General features: G+C 40.1%; 1 protein-coding gene and 1 long non-coding RNA gene across 3 annotated transcripts in view; one reads left to right on the forward strand and one right to left on the reverse strand.

The window, feature by feature from the left end:
* The window catches only part of LOC139081828 (uncharacterized), an 86,642-nt gene that overhangs the window by 34,085 nt on the left and 30,977 nt on the right, over positions 1 to 21,580 (forward strand). The gene's annotated exons all lie outside the window — the stretch shown is intronic.
* Positions 1 to 21,580, reverse strand: part of SYNPO2 (synaptopodin 2) — a 160,714-nt gene that overhangs the window by 12,731 nt on the left and 126,403 nt on the right. Inside the window, exons 3-4 of one of the 2 annotated variants that reach the window (XM_070609230.1) lie at positions 20,176 to 20,987; positions 15,561 to 17,743 (exon numbers count right to left, since the gene is read on the reverse strand). The exons of the other annotated variant lie outside the window; for it this stretch is intronic. Of the exons in view, the coding sequence (XP_070465331.1) occupies positions 15,561 to 17,743; positions 20,176 to 20,987 (2,995 nt within the window). The remainder of the gene's footprint in view (positions 1 to 15,560; positions 17,744 to 20,175; positions 20,988 to 21,580) is intronic. 2 annotated transcript variants of the gene reach the window in all.

A 21,580-nucleotide genomic window follows, 5' to 3' on the forward strand; every position in this document is an offset into this window, starting at 1 on the left:
TCGCCATCTCTTTTAGCCTTCTGTTAAAAGAATAAAAATAACCACATTCAATTTAAGGTGATGAAAAGTGATGTTAAGGAGGAATCTGTGCATATACTTCTGTGGTCCCTTTCATCTTAGAAGCAATGATAGCAGTAACTAAAATGTGTGGAATCTCCACTATGTACTAGCAGCAGTTCTGAGCGCTTTTTTTCCATTAGCTTGTTTAATCCTTTCAACAATCCTAAAATCCCTGTGTTGCAAATAAGGAAACTGAGGCAGAGAAATCAGGTAACTGACCCCAGGTCACACAGTTAGAATGTGTTTTTTAATATGGAAATTGAAGAATTAAATCCATAGGCAATAACCTTTTGTCTAAATAATGTATGTTAAGGCATTAAATCTGTTAGTGAGAAGAAATTACCACAGAAGCAATTTCTACCCTCTCACCTTCATTTATCCTCAAAAAAAGATTGTCACTAAAAATTATAGCCTATGGAAATACTCCTGTTAATATAGACTGTGTTCTATTTAAACAGCTGGAATTGCCATGTAAATTTTTCGTAATTCTTGGGGAAAAGGCTTCCTTAAGTATGTTTTTATAAAAATCTACTTGAATTGGTTCGAATATAAAAATAAAAGCTTTTATACACATTTCAAAATATTTTCTGAAAAGAAGTTTTCTCTCGCCTCAAAAGATTTAGGCGTTAAAAGCCATATAGATTTCTACCATAGTAAAAAATGAATAATAGATATCGAAAGTTCAAATTTCATGGGTTTCTATAGAGAAAAAAAGGAATTTTCACAATAACAAAGGATGTTGGTCTTGAATGAAATAAATGAATTTTTGACCTTGTAGGAGGTGTTTGTAGAGAAAAATGTGAGCGCCTGGCGTTTAGTAAGCACTTAGTAAAGGAGAGTCGTTATTATTAGTGTAAAATTAATACTTACGCCATATACCCTATTAGAATTAGAATTATGATAAATTATAAAACCCACTTAAAATGTGTTTACATGAATATCGCTTTAGCTGTTTATAATCTTAAATACCTTTCCTAAAACAAATCCAGGCCACCTTACCCTCCCCCATCATTCACAAAAAGTCATTTATCCCTAGAAGTACCGTGGGGATACGAGCGATGGCTTTTCACAGATTATGTGCCTGTTCTTTGAAGACGAGCTAACGTCCCTCAAGCAAACTCATCTTCCAACTAGAATGGCTTTGGCTTTCTCAGAGGAAAATTTGATCAGTTAACATTTTAAGAACAAGAATTCCTAAGAAATGTGTGCCTACCCTCTGACAACTTTGGCCTCTTTGCACGATAACGTTCTCCACATTTTCCACTGGTGTGTTTTTAAGCAATCCAATCACAACACTTAATTACGTTAAAAAACCGACAAGCCATAGCTGTTAATGGTAATGACAGGGACATATCAACAACCACATAACATGTGACAGCATTATTTCACAAGGATGCAGAGAACACAGTATGAGGAAAACGACTCACTTGATCTTTGTAACTCTTTCTGTCCGTTACCTTTCTAAGCTTATTAAATAGATCCTTTGATTCATTTCTTGGGCCCTGGGGAAAATGTTTGACCTACTGTTCTTGGGAAATTTAAGATTTACTGCCAAACCATATTTATGTTTCCTTCTTCAAAATATGGCCCCAGCGTGATATTTAAAATTAGGAATAAAAAATGTAACTCTTCATCTGGAAATCACCAAGAACTTGTTTTCTTAAGCACAGAGTAGGAAAAATTTTCCTTAAGTGCCTTACCACATCTCTCTGGTCCAAATGGTAAATTTTATTTAATGGTATTTTCCTTATTTGAGGGAGTTTACACAATAATTTCATGTATGTCATCTCATTTTAGAGACACAGGAATGCCATAAAGTAAGTGGGGTTCTCAAATGCATGATTGTTTTTCTGGAATAGATAAAAGATCACTAAGGGGAAAAAACAGATTAAGCAGAGTATACAGTAACAGCTATGATGGCGTGCTTTCCCAGTACAAACGGGAAACTTGGAAACATCTTTGATCAGGAGCGTCCCAGGTACCTTTCTTCCAAATAGGAAGCATTTACATCACTTGAAAATACTAAGCCCAGGTACATCTGTAACGCCATTAATGGTTCAACGGGATGTCTCAGGAGGTATTAATATGATTGTCTACTTATCAAACTTTTAAAATTAGAGACCAAATACTTAATTTTGCCCTTAGCATTAGCTGTTATTCTAATAGCTTTTCCTATTGGCATAGCTTTCTTAATGCACTCACAAAACAGCAAGATGTACTTATCTCTAGATAACACTGCATATTAATACTATAGCAAATTTTGCTATGTGGGCCACTCATTTATCCAAAGGATCTCATTCCTTATTCCCTTGACTTCTTCCCATTCCCACATTCCCCCTCATTTTGATATAATATTAGGTAGTTACTGACTATCCAATTGCTGAACAAATTTTTTTCAATTTCAGTATTAATTCATGCAAATGCATTGATGAATTAACAAAAGCCTGTGAATTAGCTATGCACAGTTCATCAACCCTTTAAGCCACTTTGGATATACTGTCTTAGCCTAAGATAAAAGAGAAATTCTTCCAGAGGTACTAAAATGTCTAGGCTTTCATAAATATACGTTCGAGATTGAGAGAGGAAGAGAAGAGATCCTGCGGTAACATGTATGTCTGACGTTCTGAAGCAACCATCCATTAAAAAAAAATACACTGGGGAAGGGAAAGAAAAGGAAACGTCTAGAGCTTATCTATTTGTAAAAAGATTTCTAACTTACACTCATCAAAAAGTTCCTCTCGGATTGGTTTTGATCTATTTCTTAAATATTACGAAAACCTTTCCGATAATGGCGAGCGGATTTCCCAGTTGACGGTTGCTTCCCCAGTTCCATCCTTGCTCCGAATCTTGCCTGTTTCAGTATTGGTAAGTCTAATGCAGGTAAGTTCCTTTTAAAATATAATTAGTAGATCAGCAATCATTGACCACCTGGTGCCAGGCATGCGTTGTGAGCTAGGCTGGAGATTTCCTGTGTGTTTTATTTGGGAGAAAGGTTATCTCCGATTCTTTCATTTAAAGGGCCTGAAGGAGGTGGGGGTAAGGGAAGAATTTCCTGCAGTTTATCCCTGTGGGTCACATATTTCTAGATGAAACGCAACTTTGATGTGACAACTAATTGCTAAATGCAGGTCAGTCTAGACCAGTACATTTTTTTGCAAAAAATGAAGTCTAGATGAGACCAAATGAAGTCTGACAATGTAGTGCATCCCCACAATACATTGATAATTAAACATTTATGCACCATTCACATGACAAGATTTGACTTTGACGGTAGTTGACAGTGCTGGGTAGAATATTACAGAAGTTTAAAAAACAAAACAAAATGACAACAAAACAGAGGTTGAATAGTGAAAGCAAAGAAGACAAATAAAAATGCTTCTTTTTTGTAAAAGATTGCTTTCTATATGAAAGCACAGTACATTTGACATAATTTTATGAAAAGGAACATGTGCATTTTGACAGCAAAGGATGGAGATGTAGTGATTTGGATGAAACAACAAGCCAAGGGTACTGGAAGTTCTGCTTGACGGCATTGCAAGCCCATTTCTTACCTTCCTCCAGGTGCCTACCGTCTGCCCTAGGACTAGAGGCCACTCTGAGCTTCAGAACGCTCCCTGTTCTCAGGAAGTATCTGTGTACATTTCAGGAATAGTCAGGAGGAACATAATCACACTTCACAACACTGCAACCAAAGCAAATCCTTCTAGTTGTGGCTTCAAGGAAAGAAAATTATTCTCTCACCTCCTCTCTGCTTTTTCTCTCATTAGAAAACTTACGTATTTAATTTTAAGATATTTTCTCCTTCAAATATCCTGGAATTAAAGTAGTAAGGAACAAGCAAATTTTGTCTTGTTGGGTTTTAAACTGATCCTGGTTTTGAAAAAGTATTAAACTTCAGAAAAATATTCACAAAACTTAAAAACCCAGATGTTTTGTAGAAGATATTTATATAGAGAATTATAAAATCTTAGAGATGGAAGGGATTTTAGAGGGCCTGCAATCAAGCTTCCATGAGGTTCAGGAGTTCCTTTTACAACACACGTGACAAGCACTGTAATGGGAAAAGCACAAACTATGGAAACAGATAAACCTGGATTCAGCTGGTGGGTCTGCTGCCTTACTAGCTGGGTGACTTTGGGCAATTTTCTTAACCAATCTGAGCTTCAGTTTCCTTATCAATTAAAAAAATGAGGATAATTTCCACCAAATAAGGTTGTTGTGAGAATTAAGCGTATGTATTTAAGCCCTTAAAACATTTTATATGTCCTATATATGTTAGCTCCTCCTTCATCTCTTCCCTGCAAGTTTTTGAAGTTTTCTTAAATTAAATTGAAATTTAGTTTTGTAACTTCCACTCATTAGTCCTGACTTTTTTCTTTTTCACCAATAAAGACCTTTACTCTCTCATCCGCACTAAAGTTCCTCAAATATCCAGCTCCCCTATCTCCTTTTAGTCTTTTGTCCTCCTTCTGGTAAATGTACAAACATATATCTCATATTACAGGACTTCCAGACGCGTCACCATCCTTTTTGTTTTACAAGTAGACTTCAGTGCGTCAAAGGTCTGAAAACAATACTCTTGTTGGGATCAAAGCTGCTACTCAGGGGTTCTACCTGTCCCTTTGTTCTGTACCCACTGCGATAGTTAAGCAGCCTCTGACTGATTCTGCATTTTGTCAGTCTACCACACCATTCGATCATCTTACTGCTGAGATTCAACAAAAACATTGGGGTCTTTCCCTGTGATCCGTAAAGTGCATGAAGTTCTTTTTCATTTCAAAAATTTTACAATCATATTTGTTCTCATTTGAAAAAGCTAATTAGCATTCAACGTGCTTCAAAATTCTCCTTTAGCCCAGATCCCAAAATAAGAATGTTTTGATTACTGCCAGAGAGATTTAAGTTCATTATTAGGAAGAACATTTCTGATTGGAGATAGCCTCTATCGCCCTCTCCAAGAGGGAAGTCATACAATCTCTCTCCCCAGAGAGAAGAAAAAACAGCCAAGCAATTTTTTACAGTCCTTTCTCTAGATGACAAAATTGTTTCATTCTATTCCTGGAAATATTTATTCTCAGCCTTGATTAGAAGCAGGGGGTCAGATAAATAACATCTCCCGGCCCTCTTTATTCTTCCACTTAAAAAATTAATAAAAAAGAATGTTCAAAGCAAGTTATTTGCAGCCAGTTTTAGAACGGCTGCCTCTGAAGCCCTCTCTGAGAGGGAAGTTGGTTTGCTGCCATCTAGCGGACCTTTGCAATAATGTCGTCAAGACCAGCCCGGCAGCGCCCACTCACTTCCGACCAGCATCGAGGCATCTGAAAGCTGGCGGGGTTTACAAGTCTGGCTGTCCCTGACTGGATGAACTGAAAAACTATTTATAGGTTTTAGAGAATAAAGTTGACTTGTTTTGTGTCTCAGAAAAGTGTTTCTCAGAATCCCCTGGGGTGTATATTACAAAAACAAATTCCTGGGTGCCAGTCAGATCTGCTAGAACAGGATTTTCAAGGTGCAGCCAGGGAAATCTTAATTTTCTCCTGGGAACAAAATCTGGAAAACTGTTAGAACACTGTGACGGCAATACTTTGCTAAAATTAAAGCACTGTATATAAAAGAAATATTATTTGTTGAAGTGTAAAATTAAAATCAAAAGTCCTCAGTGATAAATTTTGCTTTGTTCTTTATTTCAATAATACCACCCACAATGAGTTGTGACATTTTGCTGGATATTTCAAAATGTAGAATTCAAAGTTGATTTAGCCCATATTGAGTTTATATGAAGAATTATAATTGGCACCATCTGATAAGCATTAACAAGTAGTCCAGTGGGCCAGACATCAATAAACTCTGGGTGTGATTTTTAAAAAAACCCTAATTGTGGAAGGGTTGGTATGACATTTTAAATCAGCATTTTATTTATATTAGTCCCACCTATTCCTTAGTGACTTTTAGCTCTGAAGGATGGTTTTGTGAAGGTTTCTTTATCAATCTGAGATATGCTAGGAGAACAAAGAACTAAGGGGTTTGCAATGCAAGAAGGAGACCTAGTTGTTTTTTACCTTTTAAGAAAAGATGTAATTAAATGGCACAAGAGGAAAACTGAACTCAATCTAATTCCACTTGAAACAAAAGCCTATCTGGATTCAGATAAAATTTTCAGAATCTCAGCTTGTTTTGATATTTTGCTCTTCAAGATCAGTCCTGACTTCTGCTTCTGACTCAGAAGGATTCTAGAAGTACCACAAAAATTCCCTGGCTTTGAAAGGCAGCTGGAATTTTAGGTTCCTCCCTCCATGAGTCACTCAGCTTCTGAGTTGCCCATCGCTCGCCCTGTGAGCTGGGAGTTTGTTCAGAACGAGGTTTCACTCTTCCTGTTTTGAGAAACTGATCACGCTTCTTAGGCCAGGAGATCAATTACTCTAAAAGGGCCAGGTTGCTGACCCTTTGTCCTGGGACAGTGTTGGGGGGAAGGATGAGACCAGCTGTCTGCTGTGCCTTCAGAGGTCAGCCAGGTTCTGCCAGAGCCCCAACTGTTGCAGCATGGAATTGGGGTAGCCTGGTGATTGGGTTGCCAACTGGTCCACTTCCTGTGTGAAAGGCCTATTAAAGCTTCAATGACCTGACTGGAACCTTGCTCAGGCTACCAACTAGCCTAGTCTGAGAATATTTTTAATTTACAAGCATTTCCCCAGAAGAATTCTCTTTGTATTGCTAAGTGCACCGCACTTGTTCTATTTAACATTGTCTGAATTGAATACAGTCCCTTTACAGTAGAATCTGAAAGCTGATGTTTTCTTCTTCTTTTTTTTAATATTGTACCAGTTTTTTTGAATCCTGGTCTCATCTTTGTATACTACTACAACAATGCTAGTACAATAGATGAACACAAAGAAGAAAAAAATTGACAGGCTGAATACAGAGGAATATAGACATGTAAGAAGAAAACGGTAGAGAAGAAAAAAGATCTCTCAGTAAAAGACTCCTGGGAATATATTCCTCACGTCAATCCGAGATTTATACAGACACTGCTTCTGCTTTGTCTATTTTGGTTGTGTTAGATCCCTTAAACGGGAATCCATATTAACAGAGAAAACAGAAGACCTTTTTTTATTGTAGTGTGTGTGTTTTCCTCCTTGCAAGTTTTGAAATAGCTATTGTCTATTGAGTGCCCTTTACGATAATGTTAATAGCCAACAGACATCCAATGCTTTCAATGTGCCAGGCCCTGTTCCATACACACAACACATACTGATTCATTTAATCTTCGCAACAACTTGTCAGGTGCACCTGTTATTGTCTCCATGTCACAGCTGGGAGTACAGAGGCACAGAGGGGCTGAATCATTTGCCTCGTCTCCCAACTAGCAAGAGGCAGGCCTGGGATTCAGCTGCAGGCAATGTGGCCCGAGTCCACGGTCTTCCCCACTACAAGAAGTGCCTACACTACACTACAAGATGTGTGTGCTTGGTGTTTACCTGCATGCTCTCTCCTAATCATAGGTGAATTTCACTGAAGAAATGGTTACCTTCTGCTTCCCCTAAATCAAATCATGTTTTTTTTTTAAATTTAAAAACTTAGGAGAACATTTTTCCACATTATTGTTCCTAAAATTTGAGGACTTTCTCCTCATCACTCTCCTTTTCTTCCTTAATTTACCTGGTGTAAATGAGCACAGCTCTAGTAATGTGTGATGCTAGTTGGCTGGAAGTGGTTGGAGAATCTGGTCTGGTGTATCATGGGTATTTGTTCAAGGGTAACAAGCAAAACGATAGGCTTCCCCCACCATTTATTGAGTTGTAAACGAATAGGCTGATAGAAATAAAAACTACAGTTTCCCCTTCCTTTGCACCTCGTTACAAGTGTCTATCATTTGGGGCTACCAAACTCTAAGAAGCTTTTCCAATATTTCTTCCTTTGATTTGGAAGGTTCAAAGAAACTTTTGAGTTATTTCTGAGACAGGTAAAGCTTATCATCTCCGATGGGCAATTCTTTCCTCTGGGACCTTCATCTTCTTGTGATCAAGAGAGGCAATGTAGCCTTGTGATCAGAGAATGGCTCCGGAGCTTGACTCTTAGGTCTTGAGTCTTAGCCCCACCACTTTAGATAAGCTCCTTAACTTTTCTTTACCTCAATTTTCTCATCTGTAAAGTGGGATGATAATAGCACCTACTTCACACTTTAGTCATTTTTTGATAAACCAAAAAAGTCAACATTTGTTAAGTATTCAGAATGGCACCTAGCATATAGTAAGCCCTCCTAATTAGCACCTCATTAGGGGCTCTGTGATTTTAAATTAAGGCAGCGAAGCTCTGCAAATATAACGAGGGGTTTTTACAGTCAACTTAGAAGTTCACATCTCCTCTCCTTGAAGTTAGTGATGAGAAGGTTCAAATCCATGTTTAGAATCTATTACGCTAGTTCCTCAGAAGATATTTTCAAAATAACAATGGGACATAGTTTAAGAAAAAAACAAACTACTGGAAAAAACACAAGGTATAAAAATGTCCTTGCTGGGAAGTCTGACAGAAATAACTGTTGAGAAATCTTCCACTGAGAGCCTTGCAGCAGGAAGGTTTGCTGTCTCTGCACGTCCAGGATGGAGGCGAGCTCGGTGGGCAGAGACTTCACGGAACTCTGAGATTCCACTGACAACTATTTTTTAGAGCATAGTTTGAAACACTGAAAACTTGTGACTCTTTCAGCATTGTTCTGTTTAGAATTACCCTTGCTGAAGTGAATCAAGTTATTATTGGTTTAGTAGCAAGCCAAGCAGGGTGCTGATTCACTGCTTAATAAGAATGTTCCCTGAATTATATTTAGTCAGAATGGCATGAAGCCAAGGGGAGCAGTTTCTTTTATGTGAAGACTTTGATTTTGCTTTACTTTTTAAATGGCATTGCTCCCCACTCCCAGCCCAGGAAGATCACCTATTCATCCTGAAATAAGAAAATGAAAGAATTTGAGGAACTCATATAAAAATCAGTGTCAAATCCATCTTCTTTACATATAAAACAGATGCTTCTTTTTCAGAGACTGGTTTTACTTCCAACACATGATCGTAGCATCTGATTTTATGAGCCATCTTATGAAAGGAGTGGGGTTTTTCTAATATCAACTGACGTGATCAAAGGCATCTACAAAGCATGTACAGAGTAGGCTCTAGGTGAATAGTTTGGTGAACTCACAGTTAGGCCTCAGGGAGTGGGATCCCGGGGTCTAATGAGACTGCGGGCACCATGTGGTACTGAAGGGAGAGCCCAGGCTTGGATGTCAGACAAATATTTAGGTCCAACCCCAGCCCATTACCTATAAGCTTAACGATTATTGGACAAGTTGTTTAGCTTCTCTGAGCTTCAGAGACCTCGTCTGTAAAATGGGAATAATAGTACCTTCCCTTTAGGGTAATCCTGAGGAGTGAATGAAATCACAGTATAACTGGGTAAGAGTGTGGGTCCAGATGGAATCCAGGGTCCACTACTTAACACCGTGAGATCTTGGGCAAGTTATTCAGCCTCTTTGTGCCTCAGAATCCCAACTATACTATAAACTGGGGATGAGGATGGTACCTATCTCATAAGGACTGATTAGAAGAGAGAATCTATGGTGGTTACTAGAGGCATGGGGCGGGGTGGGGGGTGCAAAATGGGTGAAGGTGGTCAAAAGGTAAAGACTTCCAGCTATCAGGTAAATAAGTCCTCGGGACGTATGTACAGCGTGAGGACTACAATTAACAATACCGTATTGTATATTTGAAAGTTACTAAGAGAGTAGATCTTAAAAGTTCTCATTGCAAGAAAAACAAATTTGAAACTATGATTGGTGATGCATGTGGACTAGACTTATTGTGGTCATCATTTTGCAATATGTACTAGTACCAAATCATTATGTTGCACACCTGGAACTAATAGAATGTTATATATCAGTTATAGCTCACAAAAGAAAAGGAGATAATCTATTAAAGACACTCGACATAATTAAGTATCCAAAGTTTGTGCTCGGTTAATGCTAGCTATTGTTATAACTTATGGAAAGGATTTAACACAGTTCCTGGCAAATAGTAGAAACTTCATACATCAATCCCCCACCTCCTGCCTCTTCCTCAGGCCTCACGAGGTGTTTGAGTGGCTACCATAGCTTCCATCCCCATCATTCATCCTGACTTGGACTGTGATGCTTGTCTCAGGGCCTTTGGATGGTCTTGAAAACAGATTATTCCACCAAATAAAGAAAATGAAGATTCCCTGAGTGCTAAAATGTCTCCTGAAGAACAAATAAAAAACCACTTTGCTTTTTGATATTTACTTCCAAGAAGAAAAATGTTCTTCCTAAAATGTGCATTTCTTTTCAACTTAGAGCTAACTGCCATCCCTTGGTTTTTGTTTTTTTTCCATGAACAAACCAGTAAGAGTTATCAAGGAGCTCAAGAAGTAGGGGCTGTTAAAGCAGGATTCCTCCATGTACATTTGAACGCTATTATTATTTTGATGATTATTATCATTATCAGATAGAGGAAGGAAGGTAGGCTGGGAAGTAGGTCCTTGTGATGATTTTTATTCGGGACCCTGAATATATATTTCACCAGTCACAAAGCACATAGTTTAGATAAACATGTCAAGAATGAGGTAAACAGAGGTAAACATGAGGAGCTTTACATTAGAACCAAAAAATGAAAATGTAAGAAATTCTGTGTATCAATAACTAAAAATTATTTAAACTACAGGACTCTGTAGAAGTCTAACTTTTCTCTTTATACTTGAGATATACAATATTAGCTGGGAAACCTCCGATCCAATCAGGAGTCTGAGAAACGTCGGATAGAATTTGATATTTTTAAATTAAATTTCTCTTTATTCAATTGCCTCTGAGTAGAAAGATCTATGATTTCCAAGTGCCAAATGATAATTTAGTGTACGAATGTACATACCACAGAGATTAATTTTTTAAGAATTTAAGAAACTGGCTGCACCGGATAACATCAAGGAAAGGAGAGTTCTGATGTGGGGCCTCCTCCAAAAGACTGGTTTTTATTGGTCTGATGCTCCATAGGATGGCCTGTAATTTTTGTACTTTATTTTTTAAACTAGAGTGGGAGAAATGGAGACTGACCTCTTTTAGCAATTTTGTGGGGCGTTTGGGTCCTGTGGGAATTTACTAGCTTGCTTTATGGCCCTCAGCCAACCCTGGTGGGAAGTCTAGAGAAGAATTCAATTCTGCTTTTTCCCAGAATACTTGTTGACAAGCTCAGCAGCACTGAAGTGTTACACGAGTCTCTGTGTCCCCCAGAGTCCAGCGATAAAGGGACATGAGACCAGCGAGGGTCAGTGTTTCCGGGAATATAATGTTGGTTCTCAGAATTTACATATTTTTCTCATGAAACTTTAACAATTTTTAAAACAAACTCCACCACTCTGATCTTAGGAGGGAATGAGCATGCAGCCCACTGCTTCCCTCTGGAAGTATTTTAAGCATTGAGCTTTTCAGAAAACAATCACTTCTTTTTGATGACTGTGACTTCAAATACCCTTCCTGCCAGGCCAGTGGTGACTCATAAAACAGCCGCTGATTTCAGGAACTCACCAGTAGATTATGGGTGCTTGCAGCTTCTCCGAATGATAACTGGATGAAATGATACACAGCGAGGGGCTTTGTGTGAAAGATTAAATCCAAACTCAGACACTTACAGCCACGTGTCCTGTGCTCTCAAGAGGGTTTACTGTGAAGGTGCCGCGGAGTCAGTGTCTGATGGGCTGTCAGCAGCACAGTGACCTTGAAAGTTCTCTAACCGAGTCACTGCAAATAGGACAACGGGCCCACGACTGTGAGTCCACCTCCTTTAAATGTAAATCATTTGTTTTGCACATCTCAGATATGACTCTTGCGTCCAAGCCGGAATTTAAGCCGTGTACTAATACTCAACTGCCCTACCAGCCCAATTCTTGAGAGGGAACGGTACCATCTAGAAGAGTTAAGAACCCTGGCTTACTTTAAAGAACTATTTGTAACACACATCAGTTTCCTACAGTTAAAACGAGCTGCTTCTTGTGAAGATTAAATGAGATACGTGTTATCATTAACAGTCACGCTAGATATATTTTGAAGTACAAACTTTTACATGCTCCAGAATGAAAAGCCAAATGTGTCTTAAAAACATATTCCTAAAAACTGATGCTTTATACTATCAACAAACAGTCAAAATGCAGAAACAGTGTGATTCTTCCTCTCTCAAAACAATGTGTTCATTATTGAAATATTAGAAAGAAAATGGTAAATGTTCTAAGATTAAAGTGGCAACGCTCAGATTCCCCATCTTACCAGTTCTGTGTTCAGTCTGCCCGTCTATAAAACTGGGAGGAACATGCTTTACCTACGTTTACCTTTCCTCCTACAAGATCTAGTGCTGTGCAGACTCGCTATGGGACAACATTCCGGGAAGAGAGGTCTGAGATATTATTAAGGCAAAACTCGTGAAAAGAAATTTGCATAAGGTCCTGCAGTCAGTCAGTGACTGCGATTACATTTTATTTTGTAGTCCAGTGCCTGTAAACCATGCAGTGGCTTCCTTGGGATAACGTATAGAAGGCACCTAATGTATATAAGGCATACGCACTTAGAAGATGATTGTTGCTATTGTGTTGATGATGAAAACTTGACTTCATAGGTGCTCTGCCTAGAAATCAAGCTGACAAAGGACAAGGGAAAAGGCAAGGTTCTAAAAACTAAACAAAAACTGCCTCCTCGTGCCCCACAACCAGCCAACCCGCCAATCAAACATCTGCCACCACCAGAGAGCAAACAACACCCAGAGGGCAAAGGATGCCTAGTGGGAAGGAAGCTGAGGTCATGAATTCCAAATTTCCCACCTGCCACGCTGACATCATTTCCATAATTCCAACCTGCAACATGGTACACGCAGCTTATTCTGCGTGTGTTTCCAGGGGGCTCCCTGGTTAGGGAGAAGGGGCAAAAGAACTGCCTCTTACTCCAGGGAGCTGGCTTAGTCCTACTCCTTCCCACTCCCCCATCCCTCAGGGTGAGGTTACACTCTGTTGTGGGTATAGTCTTGGAGGATTCCCACCCCTCTCCCGTAATGTGGGACGGTTTGAGATGAGACCTATACTCCAGTTCCCAGTTCAAGTTGTGGATGCTTAGACTGCATGCCTGGCATGTTTCTTAGAAGCTTTTGGGGAACCCATGACAGTCACATTCATGTTAGTTTCGTCTTTAGTCATGAACTACAAACAGCGGCTCCGCTAAGATCGCCACCTGTCCAACAGGAAACAGACCGAAAACACTCCTCATTCCTACATACCACGGACCACTGGACAACTGGGGATACTTGTGGGTCATTACCATCCTAGGCTACTTTTGAACCAATGATCTCAAACTGACTACCTTGTGTTCTATTATCTTTCCTCTAATTCGTGCCGTTCTTTAAATGCTCTGTTAAGAATGCAAAGTTATAAAATGATCTCCTTTCCTGCTTCACCTTAAGAAGCCTTTTTTGATTGTTCAATTAGAAAAGAATGCAAAATGCACAGCATTCGACAGACTTCCTTTGCAGAGAATAAGTAATACCAAACAATAGTATTATACAATGGCTAGATTGCTTTTTCCTTTATCCTGTATTAATCTTCCTAATTGATTTCCCAAAAAGGCAAATAAGAGAGCGGGCTACATCCTGTGGTTGTAACTTCTGGGGAAACTGCCACCAAAGGCAATGGAAGATTTTCCAGAGAAAAAGCAGAATTGGTCCTATTGTTCTGTAGCTGACTTAATTTTCCTCTGTGTGTGATGTCTTAGAAATACCTACGGTTTGTGGTTTTAAATGTATGGAGAAATGGATATGCTCACAAAAAGGAAATTCAGATGCTTTAGGAGTGATATAAAAGAAATATCAGAGAAATGACTCAGGTCAGAATAGCTCATAGAGGGAACATGTTTTTTTTTTAAATACATACATTGAACAGATAAAGAAGAAAGTAATATTTTAATTGGATAGTGAAAAATATAGCAGATTGACAGTGACAGCAGAAAAAGAACAGGAATACAGATATTTTCAGAGAATTAAAATGGTACCATGTACTCTCAAACCAGGCTAGTTTTTACGAGAGGTCTCTAAACGTATTGAGTAGATGGTTTTCCTTGGAGCTGTCAAAAATGCTTTGTGGTTCTCTACATTAATTCACGTTGAATATTTTCCATGGTTGGTCAGACTCGGACTTAAAATAGATATGAGAAAGGTCTTCAGGTTTACTGTCAGTAACATTATTAACTTCATAGCCAGCTGGATGACGGCATGGTGTGTGACCAGTCCAAATTTACAAGGTAACCTTGCCTGAATCCTCCTGGTCCATCAAATATAAATAATAAAGTGAAGGTGCGAGAATAGAATTGCAAAGAACAGTGGGAGAAGCAGTCGTCAGAAAGCAAAACAAACACAAGAAAAAAAATCTGTGAGGTCACTCAGAAATGATGCTAATGATTGTGTGTTCTCACCCTACGGCCTCCATATACATGGGGTTCCTCGTGCTTCACAATCAGCCCCTGTAGTCAGTAACCCTTCACACCCCAGTCGTGGTTTCCCAAGGAAAAACAATAGTCATATGTACCTTATCCACATCCTGCTCACCTTTTTATACGTTGCTCCATTTACACTGTACTCTACCACTTGCCTCAGCTGAGGAAAACAAACTTATGCTTTCATGGGCAATTGGAGACGTACTCACTTAGTTTCTTAAGGAACTGTGAGGGAGGACGGGGATCCATCTCTAAGGATGATTATGCTTCTTGCCCTATCCCCTTTACTCTAAAAAAGTCTTCTGAAATGAATTAATATCTGTAAAACATCTGGCAAGGAACCTGATACAGAAGTGCTCAGTAATTATGAATACCCTCTTTCCGACCCACCATACTAAACCATGTACATTCCAACAATCCCCAGGGTACCTTCTCTGTGATATCAAACATCTGGCTGAGGTTGACAGACCAGCGCTAATCCCTGTCCTCAATAAATTTCTTATCCTCTAACATTAGTAATAGAGATAAAGCACTACTTAAAAAGGAAATCTCAGTCAATACATGTTATGTCTTTGCTACCTTCGAACCTTTTCGCCATCGGACCACAGCTGTTATGTTACAGAGAGGCTGTGTCCTCATGTTTGATAACCCCGATCACTGTCATTCTTGTGGCTAAAGCATAAATCCTAAATATCCTGCTTATTTACTATGATGGCACATGTCTATTTGGGGTACTCCCAGATTTTTAAGTGTGCAAAGAAGATAAATATGTTTTAAGTCAATCTGAGTTAGATTTTTGACTCATTAAAAATATTATGCTCCTTGGACCCAGATTGGGAGGTGACATCTGAAATTAAGTAAATTGAGGACTTGCTAGGCATTCTTGGGGACTCAAGTAACACTGCAAACAATTTGTTTCAAGCAAAATGGACACTCAGCTTCAGCTACAAGATTACTCTTCCACAATAGATGGTTTCCACACCTGAACTGTGACACCACTTTTCTTGGCTGAGAACTTCGGCCTTGGTGCTACAAAATAAGATGTTGAGGCTGATTCTTGCTTTGGAGAGGTGGGAATGCCCACAGGCACTGGGGATGCGCTGACTGGTGAGGTGGCCTCTGCAAAGAAGGTAGGCCGAGAACTATAGGCTGGTACTGAGTACACGGACGAGGCCTGCACATTGGTGGGTGAGCTCACATTCACTGGCCGAGGAGGAAGGGCTTGCTTCAAGGTCGGCCCTGAGTGGACCTTGACTGATGACTTTTGGGGGAGGCCATCCTTTGCATCTGGAGGTTGGAAAGTAAACAAAGATGCATTTAGCTGATACGGTTGGTGCTTCATGACGTCCAAAGCATTGAGGGGTTTCTTGCCCTTCTTCTTGCTTGTTTTGGAGGCCTGTGGGGCTGATGGCTGAGACTTGACAGCAGCCAGTGGGTAGGAGGGAGAGTGGATAGGATTGTAGGCCACAGGAGGAGGTGCTCGGACGTTGGAGGAGTACTTCCAGCCGGCTGGTAGAGAGGGAGTGGGAGACTGAGCTCGAGCAGCGTGGGCCTGCACGGTGTCTGAATCTACCACATACTTCTCCATCCTCGACTGCCTTTTAGCAAAGAGCTGGGCTCCTCTCCCACTCATTCCTGGAAGCTGATTGGATGGTCCCCCTCCACCAGCATGACCAGCATTTACTTTTGGTGTGGGAGCTGTTGGCTTGGGTGTGTGGTTCAGACTGGCTACTGCTGCCTGTGGTCCTTTGAAGGGACCAGCCAGGTTCAGAGCACTTGCGGGCCGGGCAGGAGGGTAAGAAGGCTGGGCTATTTTGATAGAGGAGACAACGGTGCCCTGTGATGGGTTGGATGTGGGGAAGGCAGGAGGTTGGGTTGGAGCCACTCCTGGTGACCAGACTGGAGAAACTGGAGTTACCGGTTGGGAGGATGAGGACTTGACTGCAGGTTTTGGAGCAACAGGAGGTGGGGTCTTTTGTTTCCCAGCGGAGCTTTGCATGAAATTACAAGCCTCTGCTCCTAAACTGAGGTAGTCTTCTTCAGGTCCGGAATCGCCTCCAGCTCCAGTGCCCCGTTTGCCTTCTGAATTTTGAAGAAGTGACAAGAGTTCAGGATTTGGGCTTACTTTGGGCTCTTTAAAGGTGAACATGGGTTTTGTTGTGCTTCTCCTTTTGGCCTCCTGCAATATTCCTGTTCTTTTCGCTGGCACTGCGATCCTTTCATCCCGGGAAGCTATTCGCTCAGATGCATCGTAAAAGGCTGCCTGGGACCATGGGGCAGGCTGGGGCCATGGAGGCGGCTGTGCTGGGCCAGCTGTCGGACTAGATACTGCTCTGGAGAAGGCTTCAGGTGGAGGTGTGACTGCAGAATAAGGTGGAGGCGCAGGAAAGTCAGCGATGGGACTTGTCATGCTTCGGGTTGGGGAGAAGGGAGTTGCTGGCTGGTTCACAGACCCTGGGAAGGGTTTGGCCGTTCTGTTCATGGGGATCATCCTCTGGGCCTCTGCTGTCTCAGACACCCCACTGTAGCCATTCTGTTGGGGCATATGGCCGAGACCGTGGCTCACCTCCACGTAGCTTTTGCTCACAGAGCTCTGCACTCTCATTGATTCTTCTTCCTTCCTTTGGTAAGAAGTCATGGTTCTCAGGCCATCCGTCTGGGCAGCATCTGGTTCTCTGCTTGGGATTCCACCAGCCCTCTCTTCCTCTTTTTGGGCCGTGATCTGATCCATCCTCTCCCTCCTCTTGGCAAACATGAGGGCTCCCTTGCCTGTGGTGTCTGGCAACATCTCCATCTTGTCCTCTCTGTTCAGTTTCTTTTCAATGTCCACTAGTCCAGAATCCCAGTCAAAGTTTACAACTTGTGTGTTGTCGTCAATGTCAGACAGTAACTCTTCATCCACCTCTGATTCACTCGCATCCAGAAACGCGACTTCACAGGTGTCCTCTCTGTCCCCGTCTTCCTCCTCGTCTGCCTCTCGCTCGAGCTCGCCAGTACCGTAGCTGACAAGGGTGTATTTCCTGGCCCTCCGCCGACGCTTCTTAAACATCAACACCCCCTTGGAGTTGGGGTTGGGGGCATCTGTCAGAAGGAGCGCAATGCTTTTGCATTTAGATTTTGCTTCTTTCACCTGCTTTTCTGACAGGCTTTCACTCCTTCTGAGCCCTAGGGAAAGCACAAAAATTATATTGAGTTGATGAGTTCAAGGAAGACTCCATAGCAACCCAGAAGTCAACTCTCCTGGGGGAAAACGGACATGGAAAAAGTATGTTTACAATTGGGTACTGAATTCCGAAGCCATCCAACTCATTTCTCTTTCTTATTTCTTTTAAAATGTATACTTCTATAATGACATACAATGATATAGAACTATACAATGCCCTGTTTCACTTGCTCATGTAAATGCATTTTTATGAATGCTAATTTGAATATACATTTCATAATTTGATTAGAATAATATGTTTCATAATGGATCCTGATACTTCAACAATAAACACTGGCTAGTAAATGTCAGTTAACAGGAGGTAATCAAAACTAAAAAGGAAATAATTTAAAGACATAGCATTTTCTGGAAAATAAGTTAAGACTTACCTTGTACATCCATATTTTTAAAAAAGTCAATATAAAACCGTTTCCAAGCATTTTTTAAACGTAGGAGGAGAAGAGAGCAAGAAAATGTTATTTACCTAAATATTCTAATGTAATGAATTTAAATATTTAAGTTTTCTTCCTCTTTTTATCTTTTTTACTTTGATAACCCGCAAAGTCTTAGCATTCATGGTGACTAAATGAATATAAATTCAAAAAACTGAATGACTAATAATTGAAGGTACTGAATCAATAATTAATAATAATTCAGAACACTAGATCATTGTGAATACACAGAAGAAATTTCAGCTACAAAGTTGTCAAGATAAATCTGTTTGTAATGTATTGCTACTTTGGAAATATAACACTACTAAAGTTGCAGCAAGAATAAGTATAAATCTTGGGAAAATTTAAAAATTATATGACTAGTGCCCCTTTCAGCCCTTTTAGCAGAAACTAAGTCATTTAAATGAGAGTTTGACAGTTTTAAATACAGCAAAAATTTATATTTAAATTTTTACTTTTATCATTATTACTATAAAAATAAGTTGGTGGCAAATTAGTTTATAGCATCAGTTAATTATAATTATATATTCAATGATAATGAGCATGATTCACAAGTAAGTTTTGAATTTTTCAAAATAATTCAATGGAAATTTCAGAAAAATGCTTTGAATATTTTACGATTGAAAGTTAGCTCTTTCTGTCACTGAAAAAAAAATCAGACTTAATGGTTAATTTTTAAAGAATAAACGACAATCAGAGTAAATAGTTTTATAACAAAGTTACAGGTATTCACTGGTAATCAAATTTTATTTAGAGAAAACAGTAAAAAGTGTGATCGTTCCTAAATGTAATTCCTTTTTTGACCAGTGTTACACAACTTACTGTTAAATTGACAGTCACAGTTGTTGCTAACTTCACTGCCAACATGTGAAGTATGTGAGTGCTGCCTTAATGCACTTGTTTAAAATGCTATAAATGTGGAGATGCGTACAGATGCTTAAACTATAAGGAATGAGTAACAGCGCTTGCCAATAAAGCTACAAGTGGTTATGCTAAAAATATGCGTTGAAAGGAACAACAATAGGTTGGGAGATTTAATACACTACTTTGAATAGCCGAGCTCATTACTGTTGTGTATCATTCACACATTCAAGTGCCTTTGCCAGTCAGCATTTACCTCCTCAAACAAAATTCCAACGTTTGTAAAAAAAAAAAAAAAAAAAGAAAAAAATCCTAAAACCTAACTGCCGTTCTTATCCTTATTCTTCTTTCTGTAAGCGCTCCCTGAGTAAAACAAAACACTGTAAAAAGCCACAAATTTAAATATATTCTACGTTTGGGGACATTTCAATGCCTCCACAAGGCCCTGGAGTCTGACTTCTGTGTCTAGAAGGTAGACGAAACGCTGTGCAGTCTAGTGAAGACTTACAAAACGGAGAGGATCATGTAACTGCTCAGTATTCCACATGTCCTTGTCCGTCAAGCTCACTTCTGCAAGCATCATCAAGCTGCACAATGATTTTTTTTCAAAATGAGGATGTGCTTTTAATATCAGTGGTGGAGCTTGTATTTTAAAGACACCTCTCAGGAGCAGACTCGACAGTTTTTGCCATTTAAACTCGCCGTCCACATGACTTCAAATACTCTCGTACGTTATTTTAACATGAAATATTACAGCATCCTGAGACAAATCAAAAAGGCACATTAACAGTATTATTTTCTTTAACAGTTCTTGTGCCTTTGGAGATAAAAGGACGTGCATCAAAAACATTGAAATCTACTCTAAAGTTCAAACTTATTGCTTCCAATTCAAAAATTGGTGTTCTCCACAATTTCACATTTGTTATTTTGTGTATTAATAAATCAAAAGGGAAAAAAAGCCAATGAGAGACATATGAAAAATCTTTAAAAAGGAGAAAAGTCCAAGCAGGCAAAGCAGCAGCAAAATGCCCTCAGCTTCCCAGCCCCTTCCGACAGCCCAGCAGTGGCCGGGCAGGACTTACGTGCGTGGCGCGCTCTGTGCTTGTGAGGTCTGCCGTGATCCCTTTCCGAGTGTGGGTCTTCTCCCTGCTCTGTGCCTTCTGATGAGACTGCAAAGGATACCAGAGAAGGAGGTGCTTCTGACTGCCCTCCTTCCACTGGAGAATCCACACACCCCTTTCCTGCCTGAAGCCTGCACCCTTCCGTCTTCTGCCTGTCAGAGCAGTCGAGGATCACTTCCACTCGGGGCAGCCCGGTGGCTCCGGCGTCACTCCCCTGGAGCACTCTCAACTCTCGACCACTGGAGATCTGGATTATCTTGCTGGACCTCAGAGAAGGGTCCCCTTTCTCATTAGTCGGGACCAAATTTGTGTGGACAATCCTGTCGTGTTGTAAATTAGGTTCGGGGTCAGGAGACTTAGATTTTTCAGCTCCCAGGAGAGCCACTGCGGGAGCACTAGTGCCCTTGTATCTCTCCTGGGAAAGCGACAGTTGTAGCTCAACCACAGGCCCCGGCTGCCCTGCTTCTGCCTTCTCCCTTAAGATAAGCTCCTCCGCCAAGTGTCCTCTTTGGGAGTCAGGCATTTGGGGAGCCACATGGTAGCTCAGGCCTGTTTCTTCTTTTATGCTCCCTGAACAACCGGGACCACTTTCTTGGTCCTCAGCTGGGGGAGTTCCACTCTTGACCGGGGTGATGTAAAACTCTTTGTACTGGCTCTTCGTGGCTGGTCGGATCTGCAGCGTGGTACTTTCCACATACCCCTCGTGGGTGGGATGCTCATGGTTTCTGTTTTCAGTTTCAGAGATCAAAGTCTCACTTATTCCACTCGATGGTCTGCACACAGAAAAATCAGTCCAGACAGTTAAATCAGAGTGTGTTACACCTGCCAAAGAACTTCCTGACACTTTTATGATGTCTAATACATGATACAGTCAAAACATTTCCTCCTAAATGTCAACTGCAACATATTTGAAAACAGAAATTGGCAACATGTTTATATTATTATTTAAAGATCTTCCAAATAAACTTCTCTTTAAAGCAAAGCAAAAATGCTTACAAAAGATTATGAAACCTAAATCCATCCTAAATTCAGCCTTTATTCTTTAAACGTGCAGGTTACAGCTACATGGACGCCCTTTATCTGTAATTATTTGGATGTTTTCAAATAACCATGTTTGTTATAATGTGACAAAGCATTTCAATGTCTTATTGACTAAGTTTAGGTCTGCAGGTTATAAAGTCACATCAACATATTCAGCAGCTTCAGAGCAATATTAATATAATGATAATTTTACTATGAACAATGTTACCTCAATAAAAAATTTATTAAGTAAAAAAATGCAGATAGTTCAAGTAATCCTTTTGGAAGCTGTGTTTTCTTGAAAGGAATGAAATAGAAGCTGTTTTTTAAGCTCCAGTGAGCATGT

This window comes from Equus przewalskii, chromosome 2, assembly GCF_037783145.1.
Source record: "Equus przewalskii isolate Varuska chromosome 2, EquPr2, whole genome shotgun sequence".
In the NCBI taxonomy this organism is placed as follows: domain Eukaryota; kingdom Metazoa; phylum Chordata; class Mammalia; order Perissodactyla; family Equidae; genus Equus; species Equus przewalskii.